Consider the following 26,999-nt stretch of genomic DNA (forward strand, 5'->3'; position numbering starts at 1 on the left):
TGCTCCTCCCTACAGTAGCCTAAGGCTTTTGCATCATTCAAGAGAAGAGCTTCAAAGTAGGCAGGGTTTCAAGGCAGCTAACTACCTTCTGTTTGCTTAAACCACCTACTGAGACTTTCTGGTTCCCCACCCTGCTTCCAGTCTTTCTTGAGTCCTGGTGTAGGCCCTTGGGAAAGAACTTGTTAGTGTGTATGAAGTTCCCTTATTTCAGATTCTTGGCTATTCCAAACTAGTATGCTAGCCCACACGTACACTTTAGGAATTTGTTAAAATTTTTGCTAATGTTTTCTTACCTGTTTATATAAAGGCTATCTCTTTCTCTTGGGTTCTTCCTAAGGTTAAACAGTCAGTATGTTCCATCTCTCCTTGTAGGACTTAATCACTCTTTGGGATTTGGTTTGTTTGCCTCGTAATTTCAGTTCTTTGATATGCTCAAGAAAAAAAGCTTTAATTTTACAGATGACCCAGGCTTTTCTCCTTGTTAAAATGGGAATGACAGTCTCTTGAGGTTTTCCACATCTTCAGAAGCAGAGCTCTGACTACCTCTATTAAAGTTAGTTGATTTTCTGTTACTCTGTTAAGTCAGTATCATTTCCATCACTGCACATATTAAAACTAGTAATTTTTTTACTTTGTCTCTTCTATTAGACTTTAACCCCACAAAAACATATACTACATTGCTTTATTGTTGTAATCCATTATACCTAGCACCGTAATTGTACATACAGTACTCAAAACTAATACATATGACAGGTATTCATATTTTCAAAAACGAAAAACATTAACCCAACATACAGAAAATACATTAAAAACATCCATGGAAATATTAAGGAACAGAGGGAGAGGAGAGGCAAGAGCACAAAGGCAAACTGGGAAATTGTATTGTGAACCATCAGTTAGGTTTTAATTTATAACCTGCCTGGAGACTCTGTCTACAGTGTTGACTGAGTTCAAAACATAACGCACAAATAAGAAAAGTATACCCCAAACCACTCTTCTTTAATTAAGCTCTAAGAAAAACTCAAATAAATGAAATAGTAAAACATTGATCAATAATTCCTTATTGTTTATTCTCCTCTTACAAAAAGACACTTGGGACAAATAAATATAAAATGGCATATATCATATTTAGCAACGGGCAAATACACATTTTCTTGGTATTCTCCACAAGAATAAACTAATAAATTTTTCAGAGGCATACTTGTTCTATCCATTTCTTACCCTCTAAAAAAAAAGGCAATTATTTTAATTCCCTGTAATTTTTAACAATGAATTCTCAAAATAAGTAATCTAGGACTATTCAGGGATCAAGACATCTGAATCAACAAGTTAAAAAAAAAATGTGTCTGTACACACACACACACACACACACACACACACACACGATGTTGCCCAGAAACTCCAACTAATGAAGAGTCTTACATGTTTTTCATTTGATATAGTTTGCATGAATAGTCTGTTCTGTTCAAATCTGAATGACAAATAATATAAAACAGAAAGCAAGCTGAGCACAATGTGTGTGTGTGTATGTGTGTGTGTGTGTGTGTGTGTGTGTGTGTGTATGTACTTTTCTGTCCTAAGAGAAAACATTAAATACAGGTATATTTAATATACAGTGAACATACCATGTGTTTTCTTAAAGCCAACAAAATCCTGATTTCCTGTAGCTTGGAGGTGATACAGAAGGCAGAAGACAAATACCAAATTTAGATAATAAAATATACCCTGCCTATTGGCTCCAGCAATACACCAGAGTTTGAGCAATGACGGATATCTAAGTGTATATGTTTTGTTAAAATTTGTCTTCAGGCAAATACCTGAAGAGTTTTGCTAATACTTTAAATCAAATATTCTTACTTAATGATTTATCCATCAAATGGAAATACGTACAACATATTTCAAATCAGAAAAGGGGTGAATTTTCCCCCTGCCCTTCAAAAAATTATTTTTAAAAACCCTCTTCAAATAATTTATTTGGTGCTTTTTAATCACTTTTCACTTTATGAAGACCATTTTTCTAGAAAGGCAGACAAGAATATAAAATGACTAAGGGGTTATTATCAAAATAATCAAATGGAATTGAAATTTACTTCTGTGTACTTTCTGTACTCCCTGTCTTGTGCTAATTAATTACATTTTACTTCATCCCCTGTAATGTTACAAATATGCACCTTAATATAGAAAAACTGGTTTTTATATTTTAAAACCCCCTCCTCCTCCTCACCTATCTTCCCAAATATTTTAAGCAGAAAATCAATCTTGTTGCTTTAAGGATTGATGTAATATTTGCTAAAAACAACCCCTAATAAACCCTTTAGACTTTTTCGAACCAGCACCAAATTTAAGGGGTTTATTCACTCTGAGGTTGCATGGAAGATGGAAATTACAAATATCAGTATAAGTAGAACCACATTTAAGAAAAAGCACCTAAAGATGGAGGACAGATAACTCCTACCTATCAGTGGTAAACCATATTCATGTTTCTATGTATATAATAAGTTCTCCAAAAATCTAGGTATTTTTGGTTCTGGTACTAAGTCTAAATTTTTTTTTTTTTTAATTTCAAAGCCAATTTAAAACAGGGGGGAAATACATTTTCAAAATTTTGGGGGTGAAGTTTACTACACTATGAGACTAATTTTGTATGTGGCAAGTTGCAACTCCAGAGGTGTGAATAAATATCAGAAAGCCAAAGTGGAGAGCCAGTCCATCAACATGCACGATCAGGAATCCTATGAAAGTCACAAGGCATTGGGATTCGGTGATTTACATTAACCTCCTCATGGTAGAAGGTAGTGTTTAATGATGAATGCAGACTGTGCTCACTGCTCATGAGACACACACAACACTATTGCTGAGGTCCCACTTTGTGATAATTTAGAAATCATCCAAATTTAATTCCAGAAAATGTAAATCTGGAATATGAATGTGAAGACAGACAGTACAAATAGCAGTTGAGTGAAACCTGCCTGTAACGATCTTTATTTTTTTTTCCTTTAAGGCTACAGAAAATCTGTACATAAACAAGGCAATTAATTATCATAATAAAAATAACCCCTTACAAATAGCCAAGGTGTCCAGTCAGATTCCACAGGGAGTATATGTTGTATCACATTCTATTCCACTTGTGTACTTTTCTGTGAGTCTGCTGGGTTAGGATCGATTCTTTCTGGAAATATTAGCTTCTCACAGACTGCTTCCTTTATTGGTAAATACTGGGATATTTCATTAGGTTCCGTGAAGAGGGAAGGTGGAACATGCTAGGAAATACATAAGTCATATTAGCATATTCAGTTATTATACTGACATTTCTTGAAAATGTTTTGATTCAAGCATTCATAAAGCATGGGAATTTTAAAATCAGGTGCAATATATGCATATGTGCTCCTAAAAATAATAGGTATTTCTTGTTACTGAATCATTCAACCTTGTTACTGAATGATTTCATCAAAGATCACAGGGTTATATAATTTATAATGTTCCCACAAATGTAGCGAGAATTTAATATATTAATCCAACCCTATGTACCTGCTGCTTTTCTAACTTGAAAACACTAGTCTTCCGTTAGAGCCCAGCATGTAGTATACAATAGAATCTAAGTAACTTTTTTATTCCAAGTATATTCTATACACAGACAGAAATAAGCACTAAGGGTAAAAAAAAAGAAAATCAAGTTCATCGGAAAGTATCAATTTTTAAGCAACCCATTATAGAATCCTAAGTTCTAAGGAAGGCTTCACAGGTCCCAGGGGAGTAAAAAATAAGGAAAAATGATGCCAAAACAAATAAATCATGGTATAGAATCACCACATCTTAGGAAGAGAAAAGGAGACTGTGTAGAAAGAAATAAAGTGGCAGGGTGGTAAATGGAAAGAACATCCATCACCAGCCAGTTATGTGACTCAGAGTAAGTCACACCTCTGGGTTTCAATTTCTCCAGAACAAAATGTGAAAATTAGATTAGATGAGGCTTAAGTACCTAGCAGCTCTAAATGTTCTTGTATTTGAGGTAAGGTCAGAAAAGTTATGCTCCAGTAGAATTTATCCTATAGAGCCCCCCTAGGTGAATGAATGGGTTTGGGGATATAAACTTGGGTGGTTGGGGTTAGGGGTATATACTACTTAAGTTAAAATGAAACATTAAAATTCAACGTCTAAAAACTGATATTTAAGTATTTACCATCAAATTAGAAATTTTGCTTTCTCGTGATGTATATTCTCGTAACATGTAGGTCTTGTCAGCCTGTATTTAAAAATAAACAAGTTTCAACAAATTTAATTATACTGATTTACAAAATCCTTTCTATCAAATAGACTGCCTACATTTTAGAACAGGTTGTCAAAACAGCATGCAGTCTAATGAGAACATCTTGTTCTACACTGAGATAACTCCTATTTAATCCACGTCGAGAACTCTGGATTATTATTTCCAATTTCTATACATTATAATAACAATACACATATGTAAACAGATTTAATAATTACCATGTAAGAGAAATATAGCAAAGATTTTACTTTGAAAGAATGTGTATATAAATGAAATATGCAAGAGATTTTTAAATTACTTCAAGTTTGAAACATCTTTCCCTTAAGCCATCTTATCATTTACCTACATAATTGTGCTACTTTTATGTTGCAAAACCATGCTTTAAAATTTTTTTCTTTCCTATTCCACAAAGCTCTTATCAAATAGCTTATTTAAAATCACCTTTTTTGTACTTCAGTTTTTCCCATTTATTTTTGGTTAGGTTTTATAACAGCAATTTACTATAATTTACGTCTTGAAACACTTTTCAATAAAAGAAAAACCACAAAACTATACGCCTTTAAGGTTTCACTCTCTTGTATTGATAAAAACAGATTAATAGTCACTGTAGGAAAAAAAATCAAATAATATAAAAGAAAAAGTATAAATCATCAGTGATCACAGCATATAGGTAGCAGTACCTTTAATACTTAGAAATCTCTACAGAGAATCTCATGTAACTAAACTCATACTTGCTTTTTAAAGTTCAACACTGAAATGAGTATCTTTCAGAATTACTTAAATATCAATCTCTGCAACCAATTTTAATAATTACGTATTTTTATACCATGTGGATATAAACAATTTAATCAACGGCCATTTAATGGGCATTAAGTTCCTACTTTCCTTCCTTTCTGCTATTATAAACAACATTACTGTGAATATTCATGTACAGACAACTCTGAGTAATTGTCCAATTAATATTTGTAGATTATTATATAAAAGAATCCTTTTAGGATAAATTTCTAAAATTCAGTGTTGTTTAATTAAAAGAGCATTTTTAACATTTAGGCCAGGTGCGGTGGCTCATGCCTGTAATCCCAGCACTTTGGGAGGCCGAGGCAGGTGGATCACTTGAGGTCAAGAGTTCAAGATCAGCCTGGTCAACATGGCAAAACCCCATCACTCCACTAAAAATAAAAAAAAAAATTGCCAGATGTGGTGGTGGGCGCCCGTAATCCCAGCTACTAGGGAGGCTGAGACACGAGAATTAGTTGAACCCAGGAAGCAGAGGTTGCAGTGAGCCAAGATTGCACCACTGCATTCCAGCCTGGGCGACAGAGCAAGACTCCATCTTAAATAAATAAATAAATAAATAACAGATTTCCCTTTCTGGGGGACAAAAATATAGTCTATGTTTAGTACTTTGTCACCACTTTTAAAAAGAAAAACGTCTATCACTGTCACCATGTTATTTCAAGAAAAAAAAAAACCATCCCTAAGTGAAGGGTTTAGAAAACACCAATGCAATCCTATCCTACTAGGTTCAAATTCCAGTTCTGCCACCTACTAACTGTAAAACTTATGTATGTTTCTTTTTTTTAATGTTCTTTGAGACAGGGTCTTGCTCTGTCACTGTAGCCTCAACCTCACCAGCTCAAGCGATCCTTCCACCTCAGCCTCCCAAGTAGCAGCTAGGACTACAAATCCGTGCCACCATGCATGGCTAATTGTTTATTTTTTGTAGAGACGGAGGTCTTGCTATGTTGCCCAGGCTGGTCTCAAAGTCCTGGGCTCAAATGATCCTCTCACCACAGCCTCCAAAAGTGTTAGGATTATAGGCATGAGCCACCACACCCGGCTCACCTAAGCTATTTAATCCTTCTTTGCCTTAGTTACATCAGGATAAAACAGAGATAATATCAATATTATTGATAATAAAACAGATAATATAATAAAACAGAGATAATATTGATTTCATAGGGTTGTTATTAGACTTAACTATTACTATGACTACAGTAACTAACACTGGCGGTCTCTTCTCTAATTCCTCATTCTACATAATCGCGAATTTTATGTTAAAGATTCATTCAGAAATTAAGCCCTCCTCCTCTTTTTTTAAACACTTAAAAAAAAAAAAAAAAAAAAACCCTGCATGTTAACAGCTCTTTCAGATGGAACATAGGGATTTCAAACTTTAAAACAACTATCAAAATAATTATATAATACAAATTTCAGGAGGCCATGTAATTGGCCTGATTAAAATATATATATATATCTATAAGCACATTTTTTTTAGATGAAGTTTTACTCTTCTTGCCCAGGCTGGAGAGCAATGGCGCCATCTTGGCTCACTACAATCTCTGCCTCCCAGGTTCAAACGATTCTACTGCCTCACCTTCCTGAGTAGCTGGGATTACAGGCACTCGCCACCATGCCTGGCTAATTTTTTGTACTTTTAGTAGAGATGGGGTTTCACCACATTGGCCAGGTTGTCCTCAAACTCCTGATCTCAGGTGATCTACCCACCTCGGCCTCCCAAAGGGCTGGGATTACAGGCATGAGCTACAGTGCCCGGCCTTGGCCTGATTAAAATATTAATGTACTTCCTGTATACTAATGTACATCAGAACATTATACAAACAACATATACTGTAAACAAAGGTAAGAGTTAAAGGACAGTTTTCTTAAACATGGATTAAGTACTTATAAAATTTTTTCAAAAGACCCCTCCCCAACTAGGGACTGTCTTTTAGAAAACATTTTGAGTCACCAGAACCTTTGTAAAAGAAAATGTAATGTTTTCATAATAGCCTGCAGTGAACAGTGAATGTGAAACACTCAGACTTAACAGTTAGAAAGACTGCCATATAATACAGATTGTTTAATTTCAAATTCTCAGATTGACAATGAAACAACACAAACAAGCCCAGTATCAATTAGTATATTCATTAAACAAGAATAAATACCTCATGGTAAAGTCTCGTGTCATTCATTCTGATAAGCACCCCATCAATTCTCAAGAAAAACCGCAACAGCAGGAAAAAGCTAGAAGGCATTACTCTCTGGAAAAAAAAAAAAAAAAGGTACATTAATATTTTAATAAAAATTAAATATTTTAGTACTTTACTGAAAGAAAAAATTTGAAAAAAAAAACCCAAAACACTGGAATAAGGCTGAATTCACAGTTTATAAAAATCTCTCAACTAGAAGCTCTTTGTCCTAGCTCCAACTAGCCTCAAAACCTTGTGCAAACTATTTAACATCATGGTTTCGGTTTCCTAAAATATTTTTTCTGGTGGGGGGAGATATTGAGGTTTAAAAGACTTAAAAACATACCCAAGTAATGTAAACATTATAATGTTTATTTTAAAAAATGACAGGTACTGATAGTAAATGTCAACACCAATAAAACCAAAATGAAAGAACAACCTAGTTCTTTGTCACTACTCACTTATTCACTTTACATAAAACAAAGCAACAGACCTTACACAGAATGCTCTAATTCAGTTCAACCAATAGGCACTACTTCATATTGCTAAATACCTGGTTTATCAGAACACTATAACGCATCTTAACATCTTTCATCTGTGGCACATCTACAAATTCCTCTGCTTTCCAAATATAACTACTAAAGATAGGCAGAGTCAGTGGAGAAAGTATAAAGGTGGGTCCTGGTGGCAGGGAGGGAGTGGTTGAATGGAATGTGAGGTATTTGGGTCTTTAAAATGAAAATGTTTAGCCGGCATGGTGGCTCACACCTATAATCACAGCAGTTTGGAAGGTTGAGGTGGAAAGATCACTTGAGCCCAGGAGTTCAAGACCAGCCTGGGCAACAGAGTCAGATCTCATCTCTACAAAAAATATAAAAAATTAGCAAAGCATAGTGGCACAAGCCTGTAGTCCTAGCTACATGGAAGGCTAAGCTGGGAGGATGGCTTGAGCCTGGGAGGTCAAGGCTGCAGTGAGCCACGATCGTGCCACTGCACTCCAGGCTGGGCAACAGAGGAAGACCTTGTCTCAAAATTAATTAATTAATTAATTAAGGTGAATATGCTTGGCCATTTGCTAAATAAATATCTATTATCTACTAACACCAAGTTCTTACGATAGCAAGTCGTGTATTTATATAAATGAAAAAACACAATCCCAATGCTCAAAAAGGTTATCAGCCAGGGAAACTGTCAAACAGATGTGGTAGCTGCTATAATAGAGGTATGCACAAGCCTCGATAAGCATTTGAAAAAGAAGTATGTAAGTGTGCTAAAGAACATCAGATAAGACAAAGCTTGAACTGACCACAGAAAGAACAGTTGGAGATGGGATGGAGAATTTCAGAAAGGGGAATTGCCTGTACAAAAAGTACTGAGGCATGAAATAGTAACATATACTCAGGGAACTGCCTATAATCTTATATATAGGCACGGGGCTACATTAATGATAAAGAAGAAATAACAGTAACCCAGTAATGATACTGACTTATCCACAGGCCAAATTCTTTTCTGCCTTAGGACCATTACACACCCTCTTCCCTTACCTGGAGTATTCTCCTGACTAATGTTCACTTGTCCTTCAGAATTCAGTACACATGTCATTTCCACAGAGGGGCCTTTCTTACCATTCCATATCACAGTAGATTTCTCTTGGTATTCTCTCTCATAGTACTCCACTATAAATTAACAGATTTGTAACTATCTTCATTTATGTTTCTACTTGACTGTAGGCTCCATGATGGTGGAAATATCTGCTTTGTTTATCACCACATCTCTATTGCTTAGAAAAGTACCTAGCACACAGCAGGTGCTCATTAACCATTTTCTGGATAAAACTGAGGCTAGAAGGTATTAATATCTTTGCTAGAGAAAAGGCTCTGAGCCAAACTGTATTCTGACGGGGTTATCGGCAACAGACTTAAAAACAAGACTTATAGTAAAGGAAAGCTGTAGAAACAACCTGACTTATGACAACTTGATGTCCCAACAAATTGGGAAGCACATCATTATTATTTGACATTACTACACAGTGGTATGTGTAATTTATGGAAAGACTGACTTGCAACATTTCTTCAAATTTCAAAATTAGTTACTAACAGTCACACTGGACACAACACAGGCAGTAAACCGAAGTATCATTTTAGCATGGCACAGTGGAGAGAGTAGGAATTAGGAGACCAGAGCTCTAGTGCCAATACAATAGCATATTTTAGGGCAGTAGTTCTTTCCTAGGGGACGTTTGGGAATTTGTGAGGGTATTTTTTGTTGTCACATCAATAAGCAACCAATATCGACCGTTAGTGAATAAGGACCAGAACAACAGATCTGGGATGCACAGGACAATCCTATACAACAAAGTCCAATCCTGCATTCCACAAAACTTGCAATCTCTTACCAGACATTCACAGAGGTGAAAAAGCCTACTTATAATGATCTGACTTTAGACCCTAATTCCATTTTACATAGATAATTTTTAAAAAATCACCTAATTATCCAGGAAGGCAACTATTTTCCAAATCAAGGAAAGATTATACTTTGTTTTACTTAGAACTTCTCTAAGAGTTGTTCACCATTTTGGAAAATTGTATTAGAGTCACTGATTGATACCTTACATCTCCGTCAGCCTACATTTTTTGCTGTCATATTTATGGTGACTCGGTATGCAAATATAAGTACCTGACTGCTTCATTATATCTTTGGTGCAGTCATATTATGCATTTAAGTATTAAAATATATTTTATTCTAAACCAATTTCCTTTAATTTTATAATTAAAATACGTTGAATGCTGCAAAGTAGGTGGATTAAATAACCTACAAATTTCACTACAGGGTAGTAATATCTGTAAACTAATACTTCAGCTTAAAGTAGTTGGTAAAAAAAATGCTCTTCAGTTTCAGACTTACTATGTACTCTTGTACACACACATGTATACACATATCCTCTTGAGCAACTCCATCCACAAAACCACATGTGCTTCCCAAATACCGACCCACTTACAGCCATGATATATATACCCTTTTGAAAACAAATGCACACCCAGATATGCCAACTCATAATGAACATTTAGCATAGTAAGTTCAGAAGGTGGGTAGACAAGTGGAAAGATACAAGACTAGATGAGAGAATAAATCTAAAGAGAGAATAAATCTAAACCAAAAAAAAGTAAATTTAGAGTTATAAGTGAGCAAAGGAGGAAAGCATATGAAAACACCCATCTAATGCTAGAATAATGATATATATTAGATGATACAAAGAAAACTTTGCAATTAGTTTCATGACCTTAAGCTATCTTTTTGGGCCTTGTCTATAAAATATGGAGGCTACATAAAATGATTCTCTAAAAATTCGTTACAATTTCAAAATCCTTTGATTCTACCAAAAAAATTGACTTTTATTTTTAGATAAGTAAAAATAAAATAAAAATAAAATAAAAATTTTTACTTATCTAAAAACAAAATTATTTTGTCTCCCAAGCTGGGGTACAGTGGCACCATCATAGCTCACTGCAGCCTTGACCTCCTGGGCTCAAGCAATCCTCCTGCCTCTGCCTCCCAAGTAGATAAAATTTGACTTTAAAGCTGCTTTTGTATTATTTTCATTCTTTAAATCACAGCATCCACAATCATTATGCCCCAAGAACAATGTTTGATGTCAGGGTCTGTCTTTGACAGATCTCATGACAAATGCTATAATCAAGAGGTTTTTAAAAAGGAGAATAGAAAAGAGATATTTAACTCTGTGTAAGGGAGATGTGAAGGGCCTTGCAGAAAAGGTGATATTTTAGCTGGGTCTTAAAGGAGGAGGCATTTAGTAAAAAGTTTCAGTTGAGTTTTTTCTGGAAAGTATTAGAAACCCAATTATTATCTAGTAGTAAACAAATATGAATAACCATACTTATTATTTCTGTTTTCTACTTCTTTTTTTTTTTGAGATGGAGTCTTGCTCTGTTGCCCAGACTGGAGTGCAGTGGTATGATCTTGGCTCACTGCCAGCTCCGCCTCCCGGGTTCAAGCCATTCTCCTGCCTCAGCCTCCCCAGTAGCTGGGACTACATGCGCCCACCACCGTGCTAAAAATTGAAGTGGTATCTGAATGATGCACTGAAATCATAACACATGGGTCATTTTAAAAAATGACATCCACCTTGCTGTCTGCAGATCCTATCAACATCATTTTTAATCCAAAATGTGAAAATTAAGCCACAGTCTTCATTTAAGTTAAATAATAAACAACTAAACTAAGCAGGTCTATTAAAAATGCTTTGCTAAAATAAAGCCTTAAGAATACTCTAATATTTTGTGAATTTTATAATGGATATTCAATAAGATATATGCTAGATCTAAGTGAAATTGTACATGACATCATGTTAAGGCTCAGGGTCATTCTTTTTTTTTGTTTGAGGCAGAGTCTCGCTCTGTCACCCAGGTTGGAGTGCAGTGGTGCAATCTCAGCTCACTGCAAGCTCCACCTCCCGGGTTCACGCTATTCTCCTGCGTCAGCCTCCCGAGTAGCTGGGACTACAGGAGCCCGCCACCATGCCCGGCTAATTTTTTATATTTTTAGTAGAGACGGGGTTTCACCGTGTTAGCCAAGATGGTCTTGATCTCCTGACCTCGTGATGCGCCCGCCTCGGCCTCCCAAAGTGCTGGGATTACAGGCGTGAGCTACTGTGCCCAGCCAGGCTCAGTGTTATTCAAAGTGAGTCATATTTTTGTACGATGTTAAGAATGCAAGAAAAATATTAATTTTAAACAAAAATAATAATACTCACAATCTTCACACTCAGGCTTGAAACTCCATGATCATGAAGTTCATCCTCAAAAAGGAGAACTTCTTCAAAAAACTTAATCTGTTCTCTGGCTTTCAATTTTTCTGTATCTATATGATCTGTTGTAGGTACAACCTGAAAGAAAAAATTTTAAGGAGGAGCACATTAAAAAAAAAAGTTGAGTAGCTACAGAGACACAGGAAAGTAGTTTTCTTTTTTGTTTTGTTTTTTGTTTTTTCAATCAGTCTTTTCTGCATAGCCAGAGCACACAGTTCTAAATTTGGGTGTCATCTGTAGATATAAAAGATCAGAATATGGCTTGATTCTGAAAAACTGAAGATATTACAGATGTCCAATACTATAGCTTCACCAAAAAAAGAGTTAAAATTTATCATTTTTAATGCAAATCATATTAAAATCAACTTCTGTTGTGACTATGAGAAAATTAATCACCTAAAAATCAGTCAGTGTGATGAACTACTACTATCATAGAAGGTCATAGAACTTTTGTGCTGTGAAAGCCACTTTTAGGACATTCATATGGAACTTAAAAAATATTTTTTCATTAGAATGTTAGATATTTGCTCAGCCTAACTCCCCAAAACCTACAGCAAAATAAAGTGCTTTAAATAATGAGGTGAACAAGAACTTGTAGAGAAATTCTGAGGGAAACTCCTAGCATTGCAAAGATGCTTTGAATGAAGTTGGCAATTTTTCAATGTATTATTTTGTAGCTCTAAGACATGCACACACATAATCCAACAAAAACATCAACAATCCTAAGGCAGATAATATCAGCAGCTCATTAAACTCAAGTGTCTCCTGAGCAGCACCCAAGTATGAATTGTGATACCATTTTCTACCACATCTAATTTCACTACGAAATGCTCAGCTGTTTTATTCTTTCACAGGTTTACCACAAACAACCACGACAATGCTTGTCAAACCATAGATATTTAGTAAATGCGGCTTTACTTAACAGTCATGATTAGGTCATTTGTTTGACTCATGGACAAAATTAGCAGATGGAGACTAATTTGAGATAACTAGATAAGAATCAGAAGAAAATTACAAAGGATGTTTACAACACTGCACAGATTTTGGGAAGAAATCTAAGGGAACATTAAGTGATCTAGGGGGAAAAGATGCCATGAAAAGGAAGTGGCAATTTGTATATGATTTCCAGGAAGTAAAAAAATGTCCATAATTCTTCCATGGTCACTTAGAGATAACACTTAGCCCTAAGCAGTTTTAGTTCCAACTGTGTACGGAGCAGGTATAAGGCCACTCCTGAGGTGAAAATTGGGAGGGGGAGGGAGTTGGAGTGTAGGGGCAGGGCATATAATCAGTCCCCTGCATCACAGATGTAAGTTTATGATCTCAATAAGCAAAAGTTGGTCTGCCAGCAAGGACTGCCTAAGGTTACACAACTTTAGTGTTAAATACACACACTTGTAAATTCCGTCCTTTTCATTTGATTTTAGTTCAAAGGAACACATTTTTAAATCCTCCTTATAGATACTCCTGAATCCCCCCAAAATAATCATTATCTGAATTTTCTCATTAGTATATTGCTTCATTAATGTTTCACGTATGCCTTCAGTAAGTGATTGATCAAAATGAGTCTGTCAGTTTTTCCATTTATGTACTTGTTCTTATAAAATGTTTGAAAGAGGCCGGGCGCGGTGGCTCAAGCCTGTAATCCCAGCACTTTGGGAGGCCGAGGCGGGTGGATCACGAGGTCAGGAGATCGAGACCATCCGGGCTAACATGGTGAAACCCCGTCTCTACTAAAAATACAAAAAACTAGCCGGGCGTGGTGGCGGGCGCCTGTAGTCCCAGCTACTCGGAGGCTGAGGCAGGAGAATGGCGTGAACCTGGGAGGCGGAGCTTGCAGTGAGCCAAGATCGCGCCACTGCACTCCAGCCTGGGTGACACAGCGCGAGACTCCGTCTCAAAAAAAAAAAAAAAAATGTTTGAAAGAGAAAGTCAAAAAACGAAGCATGAGTTAGGGATATCATATTTAACTTATTTATGCTAATGTTTCCATTTGCAAGGCTAAGTATGTCTAAAACTTCATACTTTTCAGCTCTCTCTCTTCCTCAACTCCACATATCTCCTCTCTGAACCCAGGCATCTAAAAAAATAACAACAACAAAATAATAACCAGCTAAATATAAAACATATGGGCTGGGCGCGGTGGCTCATGCCTGTAATCCCAGCACTTTGGGAGGCAAGGCAGCAGGATCACTTGAGGTCAGGGGTTTGAGACCAGCCTAGCCAATATGGTGAAATCTCGTCTTTACTAAAAGTACAAAAATTAGCTGAACGTGGTGGCAGACACCTGTAATCCTAGCTACTCAGGAGGCTGAGGCAGGAGAATCGCTTGAACCCGTGGGGCAGAGGTTGCAGTGAGCTGAGATTATACCATTGCACTCCAGCCTGGGCGACAAGAGGGAAACTCTCAAAAAAAAAAAAAAAATGCAACAGTATTGGCAGAATAAGTATCTAGGCAAACCCTCTTGCTGAAGACAATTTAAAAAGCTGACTGAAAAAAAACAAAAACTTCCTAAAATCATCCAATGTCCAAGGCAGTATGGAGTTACTGGGCTGAGATCTGGAAAAAGACTGGAGCCCAGAAAAGTAAGTCTGTACTTGGCTGGCTTTTGCCCTGAGGCATAGCACTGGCTAATCCAGAGAAGAAGCTGGGCTCTGCTAGCTTTTGGTGCCATCGCTGCTCAGTGTTCACTAAGGGCAAGGACCCTGGAGAATTTCCTGCTTCCTCCCAAATCGGAGATGACACGCTAAAGAGCTATAGTAATTCCAGAGCATTTTTTTTTTGAGACAGAGTCTCACTCTGTTGCCCAGGCTGGAATGCAGTGGCACCATTTCAGTTCACTGCAACTTCTGGCTTCTGGGTTCAACCAATTCTTGTGCCTCAGCCTCCCAAGTAGCAAGGATTACAGGCACGTGCCATCACACTTGGCTAATTTTTTTGTGTTTTCAGTAGAGACAGGGTTTTGCCATGTTGGCCAGGCTGGTCTTGAACTCCTGACTTCAGGTGTTCCGCCTGCCTCGGCCTCCCAAAGTGTTCAGATTCAGGTGTGAGCCACCGTGCCCAGCCTCAGAGCTTCTTATCTGCAGGCCCAGTACACCTCAAACTCTGGTTCTAGACCAAGGCAGGCAAACTAACACCTGTAGGTCAAATCTGCCCTGTTACCTATTTTTATGGGCTGCAAGCTAATAATGGCTAAATAATTGGAGAAAAAAAATCAAAAGAAAAATATTTCATGACACATAAAAATTCAAATTTCACTGTGCATAAAGTTTTATTAAAGCATAGCCATGCCCATTCATTTATATATCGTCTATGAGTGATATAGACTATGATAGCACAGCTGAGTTGCTGCAACAGAGACCCTAAGGCCCACAAAGCCTAAAATATTTACGTCTGACTCTTTGCAGAAGAAGTGTGCAGAGCTCTGTCCTTGACTATGAATATTCTCAAGCGCCTGTCAGAACTAAACAAAAATCCTCTCTGAAGAAAAACATCATCATCCTAGAACTGAAACAAAAATAAAGAGGCAAATTAGAAGCCTAGATGTCATAACCCAGAACCAACTGAAATAAAAGATACCAGGGATTCCAGAAATAATTGAAATTATTAGGCCTTAGTCCATTTGGGCTGCTATTTAATATAATAATATACCATAGATAATACATCTACTTTTATTCTTGGTATTGCAATATTAACTTAGGTTCCCTAATACTTTATATACTATATTATCATAGTAACAGCTGCGATTTATTGAGATCTTACTGTAAAACACACACTGTTTCGAGATAGGGTGTTGCTCTGTCACCCAGGTTGGAGTGCAGTGGCACAATCACAGCTCACTGCAGCCTCGCCTTCCTAGGCTCAAGTGATTCTCCCACCTCAGCCTCCTGAGTAGCTGGGACTACAGACATGTGCCACCAGACCCGGCTAATTTTTCTATATTTTGTAGAGATGGGGTTTCACCATGTTCCCCAGGCTGGTCTCAAACTCCTGAGCTCAAGTGATCCATCTCAGCCTCCCAAAGTGCTGGGACTAGAGGCATCAGCCACCACACCCAGCCTACATACATAATTTTATTTCCTACTTCACAACTAGTATTACCCTAGCTTAACAAAGTGACTGAAACAAGGCTTAGTAAGACTAAATTACTTTTCCAAGCTGGCAAATGATGATGCTGGGGTTTTGAACCCAGATCTGTGTTCTGCCACAGCCTGAGCTTATTATCACCAGTGAGTGGGTAATCACATTGACATTTATCAGCAACACTTCAGAACAAATCACATTATAGGCTGAAGTATCAATAGGAGAGTACTGAACAAATGCTTTTTGCCTTCTACTACTCTCACACTCCCTGTTTCTACAGCTATAGTTCTCACAGCTAATGCTGCTTCATAACCTTCAGGAGACTTTTCCTAAGTCAGTCCACAAAGTAAGTCATCATCATTATTGTATGGGTTTAAAACAAGTTCCCATTTCCTCACTCCTGGCAATGAAATATCAAATGCTCTCAACAAAGTTTTTCAATCAGAAGAGAGGAAGGAGGAGAACACTAATCTATGAAGTAGTATAAGGGACTGAAATAACCTTGCTCTCCCATTAGACTGTAAAGGAGGAATTTTTGTCTGCTCTGCTGTATGCAAGGCTCCTAAGATTAGTACCTAGCATAGAGCAAGAGCTCAAGAAATATCTGTTAAATGAATGAATGAGTTTTTTCCTGGAAGCACAGAAAAATAGTTAAAGCTTGGAATGTAGTAATGGCAGAAACTGAAGATAAGAATCATTAAGTTCCTGCTATGAACTTTTATCTTCATGAGACTCTAAAAATTTCTGCAGAGAAAAGGGGCCCAGACAAACACTATCTTCTTAACATTTCTGCCTAAGCATCAACATATGATATCAGGTTTCCTTGTTTTGAGGTGGAGTCTCACTCTGAAGCCCAGGTTGGAGCACAGTGGCGCGATCTTGGCTCACTGCAACTCTGCCTCCTGGGTTCAAGCAATTCTCCTGCCTCAGCCTCCCGAGTCTCCAACTCCTGACCTCAGGTGATCTGCCTGCCTCAGCCTCCCAAAGTGCTGGGATTACAGGTGTGAGCCACTGCGCCTGGATGACACAGGGTTTCCAATAGCTACTTTTAATATAAATATTTCAGGTTACACTAAAATAAATTCATTCTATGTAATAGTCTGTGATATTTAGAGACATTCAATCTAAACCAAATTTGCTTTATTTTATTTATTGTATTTTGAAACGGAGCCTTTCCCTGTTGTCCAGGCTGAAGTGCAGTGGTGTGATCTCAGATCACTGCAACCTCCACCTCCTGGGTTCAAGCGATTCTCCTGCCTCAGCCTCCAAAGTAGCTGGGATCACAGGCACACACCACCATGCCCGGCTAACTTTTCCATTTTTAGTAGAGGTGGAGTCTCACTATGTTGGCCAAGCTGGTCTCGAACTCCTAACCTCAAGTAATCTGCCCGTCTTGGCCTCCCAAAGTCCTGGGATTACAGGCATGAGCCACTGCGCCCGGCCCAAATTTACTTCATTTTAGTCATACTATAAGATTTCAAAATACAGCTAATTTCACAATATAAGACCTACCAATTCCATCTTCCTAGTGTTATTTACCATGAATCAATCTCTCTCTCTTTTTTTTTTTTGAAATGGGAGTCTCACTCTGTCACCCAGGCTGGAGTGCAATGGTGCGATCTTGGCTCACTGCAAGCTCCACCTCCCGGGTTCAAGCAATTCTCCTGCCTCAGCCTCCCGATTAGCTGGGACTACAGGTGCACTCCACCATGCCAGGCTAATTTTTGTATTTTTAGTACAGACAGGGTTTCACCATGTTGGCCAGGCTGGTGTTGAACTCCTGACCTCATGATCTACCCACCTCGGCCTCCTAAAGTGCTGGGATTACAGGTGTGAGCCACAGAACCTGGCCAAATCTCTTCTTCTTTTTTTTTTTTTTTGAGACAGAGTCTCATTCTGTCGCCCAGGTTGGAGTGCAGTGGCGCAATCTCAGCTCACTGCAACCTCCACCTCCCGGGTTCAAGCAATTCTCCTCCTTTAGCTTCCTGAGTAGCTGTTACTACAGGCATGCGCCACCACACCCAGCTAATTTTTGTATTTTTAATAGAGAAGGGATTTCACCATGTTGGTCAGGCTAGTCTCAAACTCCTGACCTCATGATCTGCCTTCCTCGGCCTCTCAAAGTGCTGGGATTACAGGTGTGAGCCACTGTGTCTGGCCTGAATCTCTTTGCAAGCAGGGCTTACACAGATAGGACTTAATACTAATACAGAGCTTTAGAATTTATTGAGAGCTTCTCATAAATTATTTCACATCAAAACTCTGCTGTGAGGTAGATATTTCTGTTTACCCAATTTATTGATAAAACTGAGACTCAAGTAACTTACCTAAAGTCATTTCAGGTTCATATTCAGGGCAGGCAGGGCATAAACCTACTTTGTCTAATCAGAAGTTCTTTTTGCCCATATATTTGTTCATCTATAAACTTGTAAGCTACTAGCTAGCAGGTTCTGTCTAAATCACGTAATACATTACCAAGGCCTGAAACACATTTTAGTGTTTCTTAATAGTGATAATGATAACAATATGGCAGTCTGCCGTTGCCACCAACTACAGTTTTAAAAATAAATTTTTCCATTAAGGCCATCTTTTATTTTCTGCTGATAAGTCAACAAGCAAAACCCCCTCACATTACGTTCTGAGGGATGCCACAACAGAAAACAAGGACGATAAAAGTAGTTGCAAAAAATAAGCTGTTACTAGAAAGTTCTAATGCTCAGACTGTCCAAAACAATTAATGACTCATAAAAGAAAAAAGTAAGATTTACCTTTAACTTAAGAGATTCTCCAAGTAAGGTTCCCTTATAATCTGTTGTATAGGTCCAATCGTATGGTTTAATAACCTCTTTGGAGTGTTCACCCTCCGTCCTCAAATACCAAAATGAGAAGGATCAGATTCAGTGATGCAGAATAGAGATTATCTGTATTTATATATCACATCCAATTATATTCTACAATAACATAAAATATCCTATTAAATATATACACTTGTTATAATTCACCAGTACAAGGTTTTTCTTACAGTTTTTCTACATTTATTGTTCTTTAACTTGTCATGTACTGATGTAGTCTTTTCAATTAGTCTGTACACTGCCTGAGGACATGGTTTAAAGGTTTATACTTCTTTGTATCATCTAAGGTACTTAGTACATATTAGGCACAAAGTAAGTAATTGCTGATTTGACTATCAAAGAAAAACATGCTGTCTTAATTTCAATGCTTCTCAAATAGGATATTTATTAAGCATATCATAAGTAAACATTTTTCTTGAAAAACAGGAACATTAAATATAGCCTACTGCCTCTTCAATAAGGAATGCTGAAGAATTGAAAAAGTACATAGCTCAGCTCAGTTGTAATTCACTTTAATAAGAATTCAAGTAGTGGGGTAATTAACTTCCATTTTTATGTCTCAGAAAAATGAATTCTAGAATGATACAACTCTCATGTTTAATAATACCAGTTCTTCATTCTAACGACACACACGTATCATTACTGAATATTTTTTCAAGTCTTTCTCTTTTGTTTAACCTAATTATCTTTTTTGTTTAACCTAATTGACCAGATTCTCACCTGCTTTCTTGCCACTCTTCAGCACAGGCCACTTTAAGCATTCCTTGGTAGTTGTTTACACATCTTAATGCATCTGTAGCATTGAACTCAATTCCAAAGCCAGAGCCATGCTGGATTCTTAAAACGTTGTCTCCAAACATCATTTCAGGGAGAGATGGCATATGTAATTCATCGGCTAATCTATACATAACCAAAAGTCAGGTGAGATAATTTTATATCGCTGTTGGCATTTTTGTTTCTTTTCCAACCCAGAGAATTCTTCCTACATTGCTGAATGAGTTACACAGCATATGATTTAATCAATATGATATATTTGCAAGGTCTATAAAATGCTTTCATCATCCATTCTTTCATTATCATATCTTATGGCACTGTACTAGGTAGTGGGCTAAATAAGATAATATATAAACACAGATATAATAGCTTATTATATTACTATAATATATAGCACACAGATATTACTATAATATATATCATGAAGGTATGAAGAAAAGATAGCAAAGCAAATAAAGATACTGTCCCTTGTAGGAAAATAATTTTTCCACTAAAATTTTCAATTGTTATAAGTTTCAAAAAGTGGTGATGAAAAAAGCAAAAGCACCTGATACTGATGAGGGAACCCAGCACTTGCCTATACAGACTTTCAGAAGGGTTGTGTCAATCTACATTTCACCCTGGTGCAACAATCAAGCAAAAAATAACAGGAATTTAATAAAATCTACACACTTTGACCCAAAGTATCAGTTTTAGGATATCTGTACTAAAGAACAATTCCAAGTGCAGAAAAAACTATACACATTAATACTTACAATGGATTTACTTATAATCGTGAAAAAGAAATACTCTGAATGTTTCATTATAAAGCAATAAATGATTATGCAAACCAAAGTATATCCATATGATGAAATATTACGGAACCATTACAAATGTTTAAAGAGAGAATATAATAATATGGAAAAATGCTTATGATAAAATAGTATGATCAAAATGCGTATGATAAACAAGACCTATGGCCACGCAAGGCAAGGATTAAGTCATGCCCTACAAACCATAAAAATCTCATTAAATGGTTTTTTATGTGCAATGGTATAATGTGCCTTACTTTCCAACCTGACTGGTATAGCATCACAAGACAGACAGTAGGCCCCCTTTTCTTAAGCATTCCTTTCTACTGACTTCAAGTCTTTAAACAAAGCTTAACACTGTTTTTTGTTTGTTTGTTTTTGAGACAAGGTCTTACTCTGTCACCCCAGGTTGGAGTGCAGTGGCAAGATCTCCGCTCACTGCAACCTCCGCCTCCCAGGTTCAAGTGATTCTCCTGCCTCAGCCTCCCTCGTAGCTGGGATTACAGACGTCCGCCACCATGCTCAGCTAAGTTTTGTATTTTTAGTAGAGACTATTTTGGATAATCTTGAACTCCTGACCTCAGGTGATCCGCCCGCCGCAGCCTCCCAAAGTGCTGTATACACATTGTATATTTTTTACATCTATATGTGTATTTCTGTGTGCACATATCAGTGATCTAACTTTTTGAGGTGCAGGTCTTCAGGATGATACCTAACAATGTTACCTTTCATCATAATTTTAAGTAAAATTTATTCTTTGTTATTAGGAGATAGAAAATATTAAATACTTAAAAGATTAGATACAATAAACTGTAATTGGAATATATATTACATAAGATTCCATAAAATAAGTTTTAACTTGAATAATGCATACCAAATGTGAAATAATACCTGAGTCTGTGGGTTCTACCCAATACATCTGGAAAAATCTGGCAGTCCTATAAAATATTCCACTCATATATGTAAAAGAATCACTGTTACTAATTTACAGTCCTTCAATGTTCTAAATATAGAGTTTCTTAAACACAGGCCAAAATGCCCTATTTCTTTTTTCTTTTTTTTTGAGATGGAGTCTTGCTCTTTTGCCCAGGCTGGAGTGCAATGGCATGATCTCAGCTCACTGCAACCTCTGCCTCCCAGATTCAAGTAATCCTCCTGTCTCAGTCCCTCTAGTAGCTGGGATTATAGGCACGTGTCACCACGCCCGGCTAATTTTTGTATTTTTAGTAGAGACAGGGTTTCATCATGTTGGCCAGACTGGTCTCAAACTCCTGACCTCAGGTGATCCACCGGCCTTGGCCTCCCAAAATGTTGGGATTACAGGCGTGAGCCACCGTGCCAGGACTGAAAATGTCCTATTTCTAACATCAAGTTTCCCTCTTAAAAACAGGTATAACCAGTTATAAGGAGAGAAGACAGGAAGCTCCTCTGGTTTTAAGGTGCCTTAAATATTCATTAAAGGGAGTTTCTTTAATCCAATATTTTACCCAATCAATTTATTTAGCACCTTAGCGGTTTTTACAATCTATGGTAATGCATCACAGAAAAATTTAGGATTGGTGAGGGTAAGTCTTCCTTTTGTCATATAAAAAAGGCAGCTTTTTTTTTTTTTCAGTGGAGGGGACGGAGTCTCACTCTATCATCCAAGCTGGAGTGCAGTGGCATGATCTCAGCTCACTGCAACCTCCACTTCCCAAGTTCAAGTGATTCTCATGCCTCAGCCTCTGGAGTAGCTGGGAGTACAGGCCTGCACCACCACTCCCAGATAATTTTTTTTGTATTTCTAGTAGAGGCGGAGTTACACCATGTTGCCCAGGCAGGTCTTGAACTCCCGACCTCAGGTGATCCGCCCGCCGCGGCTCCGGATTACAGGCGTGAGTCGCCACGCCCAGCCTCAGGCAAATTTATTTTTTAAATAATACATAAGGAGATTATAGATACGGAATTTTATTCCCTTAAAACTCTCCATGCATACAGCCATCTCTGGAGAATCTGTAAGTAAATTACATGCAGGCCCCAGTTTGAAGCTGACTGCTTTATATATAACTATACATTGTATTATGTTGGTGCAAAAGTAATTGCGGTTTTTAATTGCAAAACCGCAATTACTTTTGCACCGATCAGCAATTTCTCACAGAAAGTTATACGGGGAGGAGGCCAGGCACAGTGGCTCATGCCTGTAATCCCAGCACTTTGGGAGGCCAAGCGCAGGTGGACCATCTGAGGTCGGGAGCTCAAGACCACCCTGACCAACATGGTGAAACCCCATCTCTACTAAAAATACAAAATTAGCCGGGCATGGTGATACATGCCTGTAATCCCAGCTACTTGGGAGGCTGGGCAGGAGAATCGCTTGAACCCAAGAGGCGGACGCTGCAGTGAGCCGAGATGGCACCATTGCACTCCAGCCTGGGCAACAAGAGCGAAACTCCTCTCAAAAAAAAAAAAAAAAGAAAAAGAAAATTAAAAATAAATAAATCAATAAAAATACAAAAATTAGCCAGGTGTGTTGGCATGCGCCTATAGTCCCAGCTACCAGGGAGGTTAAGGCAGGAGAACCACTTTAACCTGGAAGGCGGAGGTTGCAGTGAGCTGAGACTGCACTACTGCACTCTAGCCTGGGCCACAGAGTGAGACTGTCTCAAAAATAAAAACAAAATAAAAAGTAAATAAAAGTTATACAAGGCTAGGCACAGTGGTTCACGCCTGTAATCCCGGCACTTTGGGAGGCCAAGGCAGGTGGATCACCTGAGGTCCGGAGTTCAAGACCAGCCTGACCAACGTGGAGAAATCCCCGTCTCTGTTAAAAATCGAAAAAAAAAAAAAGTTATAAAAAAAAAGAAAAGACAGTTATATAGAGGAAAAACTCAAAAAAAAAATTCAACTTGTGGTGGGATGAAGGGAAATTTTTTCCTTTATTTTTTGTATTTTTCTAATTTTTTTCAGTGAGTCTACTAGAATATCAACACTTATTTTCTTAAATTAGGAAGCAAGCATCGTTTCATGACTTTCCTCTCTTCCCTGGTCACTCCCTCTGCTCAAATCTTAAAATGAAAGTGCTCACTTAGGGTTCTATTTTATGACCTTTTCCTCTGGATGACTTCTAGATACTTTAATTCATTCCCAAAGCTCCAGGTACCAAATATAAGCAGATAATTCCCAAACTTAAACGTCATCTTTTTTGAGCTCCAAGATAAATATATCTAAATGCCTACTAAACATCTCCACTTTATGACCTATACCCACCTCACATTTCAGTAAACTAAACTCATCCTCTATCCAACACCCAGCCCCCATCTGCTCCTCCTCCTCCTATGCTTCTCATCTTGTTCAAAGGCAATACTATACATGCAACAATCCAAGCCAGAGATCTTGTCATTAGCATAGACTCTTCCTTTATTTCTCCTCCCATCAACTGGCCATCCCAGGGACTTCATCTTCTAAAACCTATCTTCTCTCTTACTAACTGGTCTCCTTCCCATCCCTGCGGACCAGCAATCCAGCCTCAACATGGCCTCCAGAGAAATCTTTCAGAGCCTACATCTGATAATGCAGCTCCTTCGGATAAAATTACACCCAGTGGTTGTTAGAGAAAATTGAAAATTCCTTAGCCTGGCATAAAAATTCCCCAGTATCTTGACTCCCCTGGGGCCTACCTCTCATTTCTCACAACACCCTCTATGGTACCTCACGCTCCAATCACACGGACACAGATCTTTAAACACATCACAGCTTTCACTCTCCCGGAGCCTCCGGCTTTACAGGCGTCCCCTGATTCCCCTAAATTTTGTCAAGATTCAGCCCAGGCATCAAAAACGCATTACAACTCACTCTGCCTGACCTGGTGGCATGCACCTATCCACAGTCCCCAGCAACGATTTTATCAAGATTCAGTTCAGGCATCCCAATTTCCTAGGTGGTTCGAGTCCCTAAAAGACCTCAAATCACTCCGTGTATATATCTTCATTACATTTATTCACGCTGTAATATAATTGTCTGTCTCTCTCACGAGACTGTGAATTGAGGCGCACGTTGTCTTTTACATTTCCTATCTCAAGCGCCAGGCACAGCACCTGACGTGCCAAAAACCAAACTAATCATCCCCGTCATTAACCCCTAAGAAAACAGGCAACAACCACCCAGAAAGAAAGGTGGTGCAGGCTGAGGCAGGAGGAGACGTTTGGTGAGGGGAACGTCCACCAGCACAGCCACACTCTACTCAAACCCAGGCGGAGTGACAGTTCACGAAAGCAGCTCCTGGCGATCCCCAACCAAAGGGTCCGGAAGTGTGGCTGGATTATTTATTGAAGTTGTCAATCAAAAGTCCGGTCCGGAGGGACAGAACCTCCGCCTCAGGGGAAAGGGGAGGGGCTGCACGGAGTTCGCCCTGCCTCCCTCCCTAGGCCAGCAACCGGCCAGCGCCCAGAGCCCGTGCCCCGAAGCCTCACTTCTCCACATCTGCCGACTTCATGATGTGGGTCTTGGACGCCGTCAGCTTCCAGGGCCCGAAGCAGAAATCCCGGTGGCTGCTCTGGAAGCCGTGGATCATCATGGCTGAGGCAGGACCCGCAGAGGCCGCAAGAAATAGGCTGAAGCAGCGGCAGCGGCGAACACCGGTTCCTCCGCCTTCCTCCGGCCCAGCCTCCTAGGCTTTCGAGCCGTTACCATGCCCGGCCCCGCCCCCTGCCGGCCGACCCGGACGCTGGCTCTGCTTCCCGTCTTCTTCTCCGCCCCTTTGCTTTTTGCTTCCGGGACTAGTTGCTGTGGTTGCGTGACCCACGTCTTGCGTTACGACGCTCCGGAAAAAAGGAAAAAGGAGAAAGTTTGAAGGGAGGCACTTGGGTTGCAGAAGGTGTGGTTAGGATCGCACCGCCCTCATGAACTCGTTGGGTGACGTCCTCTCGAAGGATTGTAGGGACTGCCAGGGAAGGGGAGGATGGCTCTCACTTGATCCTTACAGACCTCAAAGCAGTGTAATTATCTCGTGTGTTAGTGAATCGTGTTACAGAGGAAATTTTTGTTTTGAGGTCAAAAAGGAAGTGATCCCACAGAGTTTAGGAAATACAGCACCAACAAGATTTAGAAGTGGCCATCTCGCCACTCTTGACTATGACCAACTCCTATCAAAAACTGTATCCTCGTAGATATGCCAAGACTTTCCATGGTCTACTTGCTATGTAGGCACCCAGTATAGTGGAAACAACACAGCCTACTTAGTGCTAAATCTGCTTTTGCAACACTATTGTGTGAATCCTTGGGCAAACCGCTTATCTAACGATTTTAGGCTTCAGTTGCCTCAAAATGAGATGACTTTGTTAATGGAAAAAAACTCTGTAAAAGGTTTTAAAGAGATTTATTCTCAACCAATATGAGTCACCATGGCTCGCGGAATAGTCCCAAGAGGTCCTGAGAAAGAGCATCCGAAGCGGTGGCGTGACTGTTTGTTTTATACATTTTAGGGAGTTGGGAATTGCTGGTAAAGTAAGTCAATATATGGAAGATATACATTGGTTCAGGCTAAGGAAGTGGGATGTCTTGAAGGAGAGGCTTACAGATCATAAGTGGATTGAAAGATTTTCTGATCGGCAATTTGTTGAAAGATTTAAGCTTTGGTCAGGCGAGGTGGCTCCTGCCTATAATCCCAGCATCTTGGGAGGCCTAGGTGGGAAGATTGCTTGAGTCCAGAAATCTGAGACCAGCGTGGGCAACATAGTGAGGCCTCATTTCTACAAACCATTTTAATTAACTGTATATGATGGCATCTGCCTGTAGTCCCAGGCTACTTGAGAGGCTGAGGTGGGAGGATCTTGAGCCCCAGAGGCTGCATTGAGCCATGATCATGCCACAGCACTCATGCCTGGATGAGCAAGACCCTGTCTCAAAAACAAACAAAAACAAAAACACAGGCCAGGTGCAATGGCTGAAGCCTGTAATCCCAGCACTTTGGGAGGCAAAGGCAGGTGGATCACCTGAGGTCGGGAGTTCTAGAACAGCCTGGCCAACATGGTAAAACCCCATCTCTACTGAAAATACAAAACTTCGCTGAGCACGGTGGTGGATGCCAGCTGGCAATCCCAGCTACTAGGGAGGCTGAGGCAGGAGAATCACTTGAACCCGGGAGGCAGAAGTTGCAGTGAGCTGAGATGGTGCCACTGCACTCCAGCCTGGGCGACAGAGTAAGACCTTGTCTCAAAAACAAACAAACAAACAAAAAACAGTGTTAAGCTTTGTCGAAAGACTTGAAGTCAGTAGAAGGGAATGCTTAAGAAAAGGGAGTCTGCTATCTGTCATGTGATGCTACACCAGTCAGGTTGGAAAGTAAGGCACATTATACCATTGCACATAAAAAAACATTTAATGAGATTTTATGGTTTGTAGGGCATGACTTAATCCTTGCCTTGCATGGCCATAGGTCTTGTTTATTTGTATTTATT

At 38.8% G+C, this 26,999-nt stretch overlaps 1 protein-coding gene across 1 annotated transcript; it reads right to left on the reverse strand.

Moving 5' to 3' along the window:
* Window positions 1-1,045: 1,045 nt before the first annotated feature.
* Window positions 1,046-25,350, reverse strand: TIPRL (TOR signaling pathway regulator). Its single transcript, XM_025369420.1, has 7 exons — window positions 25,014-25,350; window positions 19,721-19,900; window positions 18,917-19,016; window positions 12,011-12,142; window positions 7,216-7,311; window positions 4,181-4,243; window positions 1,046-3,260 (listed from the first exon to the last, which is right to left on the reverse strand). Exons 1-7 carry the CDS (start codon window positions 25,115-25,117, stop codon window positions 3,117-3,119), a joined length of 819 nt encoding a protein of 272 aa, XP_025225205.1. The 5' UTR covers window positions 25,118-25,350; the 3' UTR covers window positions 1,046-3,116.
* Between the last annotated feature and the right edge of the window lie 1,649 nt (window positions 25,351-26,999).

This window comes from Theropithecus gelada, chromosome 1, assembly GCF_003255815.1.
Source record: "Theropithecus gelada isolate Dixy chromosome 1, Tgel_1.0, whole genome shotgun sequence".
Classification (NCBI taxonomy): Eukaryota; Metazoa; Chordata; class Mammalia; order Primates; family Cercopithecidae; genus Theropithecus; species Theropithecus gelada.

Coding starts and splice junctions, on each gene's coding strand:
- TIPRL (XM_025369420.1), bottom strand. CDS start 25,117: ATGATGATCCACGGCTTCCAGAGCAGCCACCGGGATTTCTGCTTCGGG. Junction 7,312..12,010: donor CAAGCCTGAGTGTGAAGATT/GTGAGTATTATT, acceptor TTTTTTTTCCAG/AGAGTAATGCCTTCTAGCTT. Junction 4,244..7,215: donor ACACGAGACTTTACCATGAG/GTATTTATTCTT, acceptor TTTTAAATACAG/GCTGACAAGACCTACATGTT.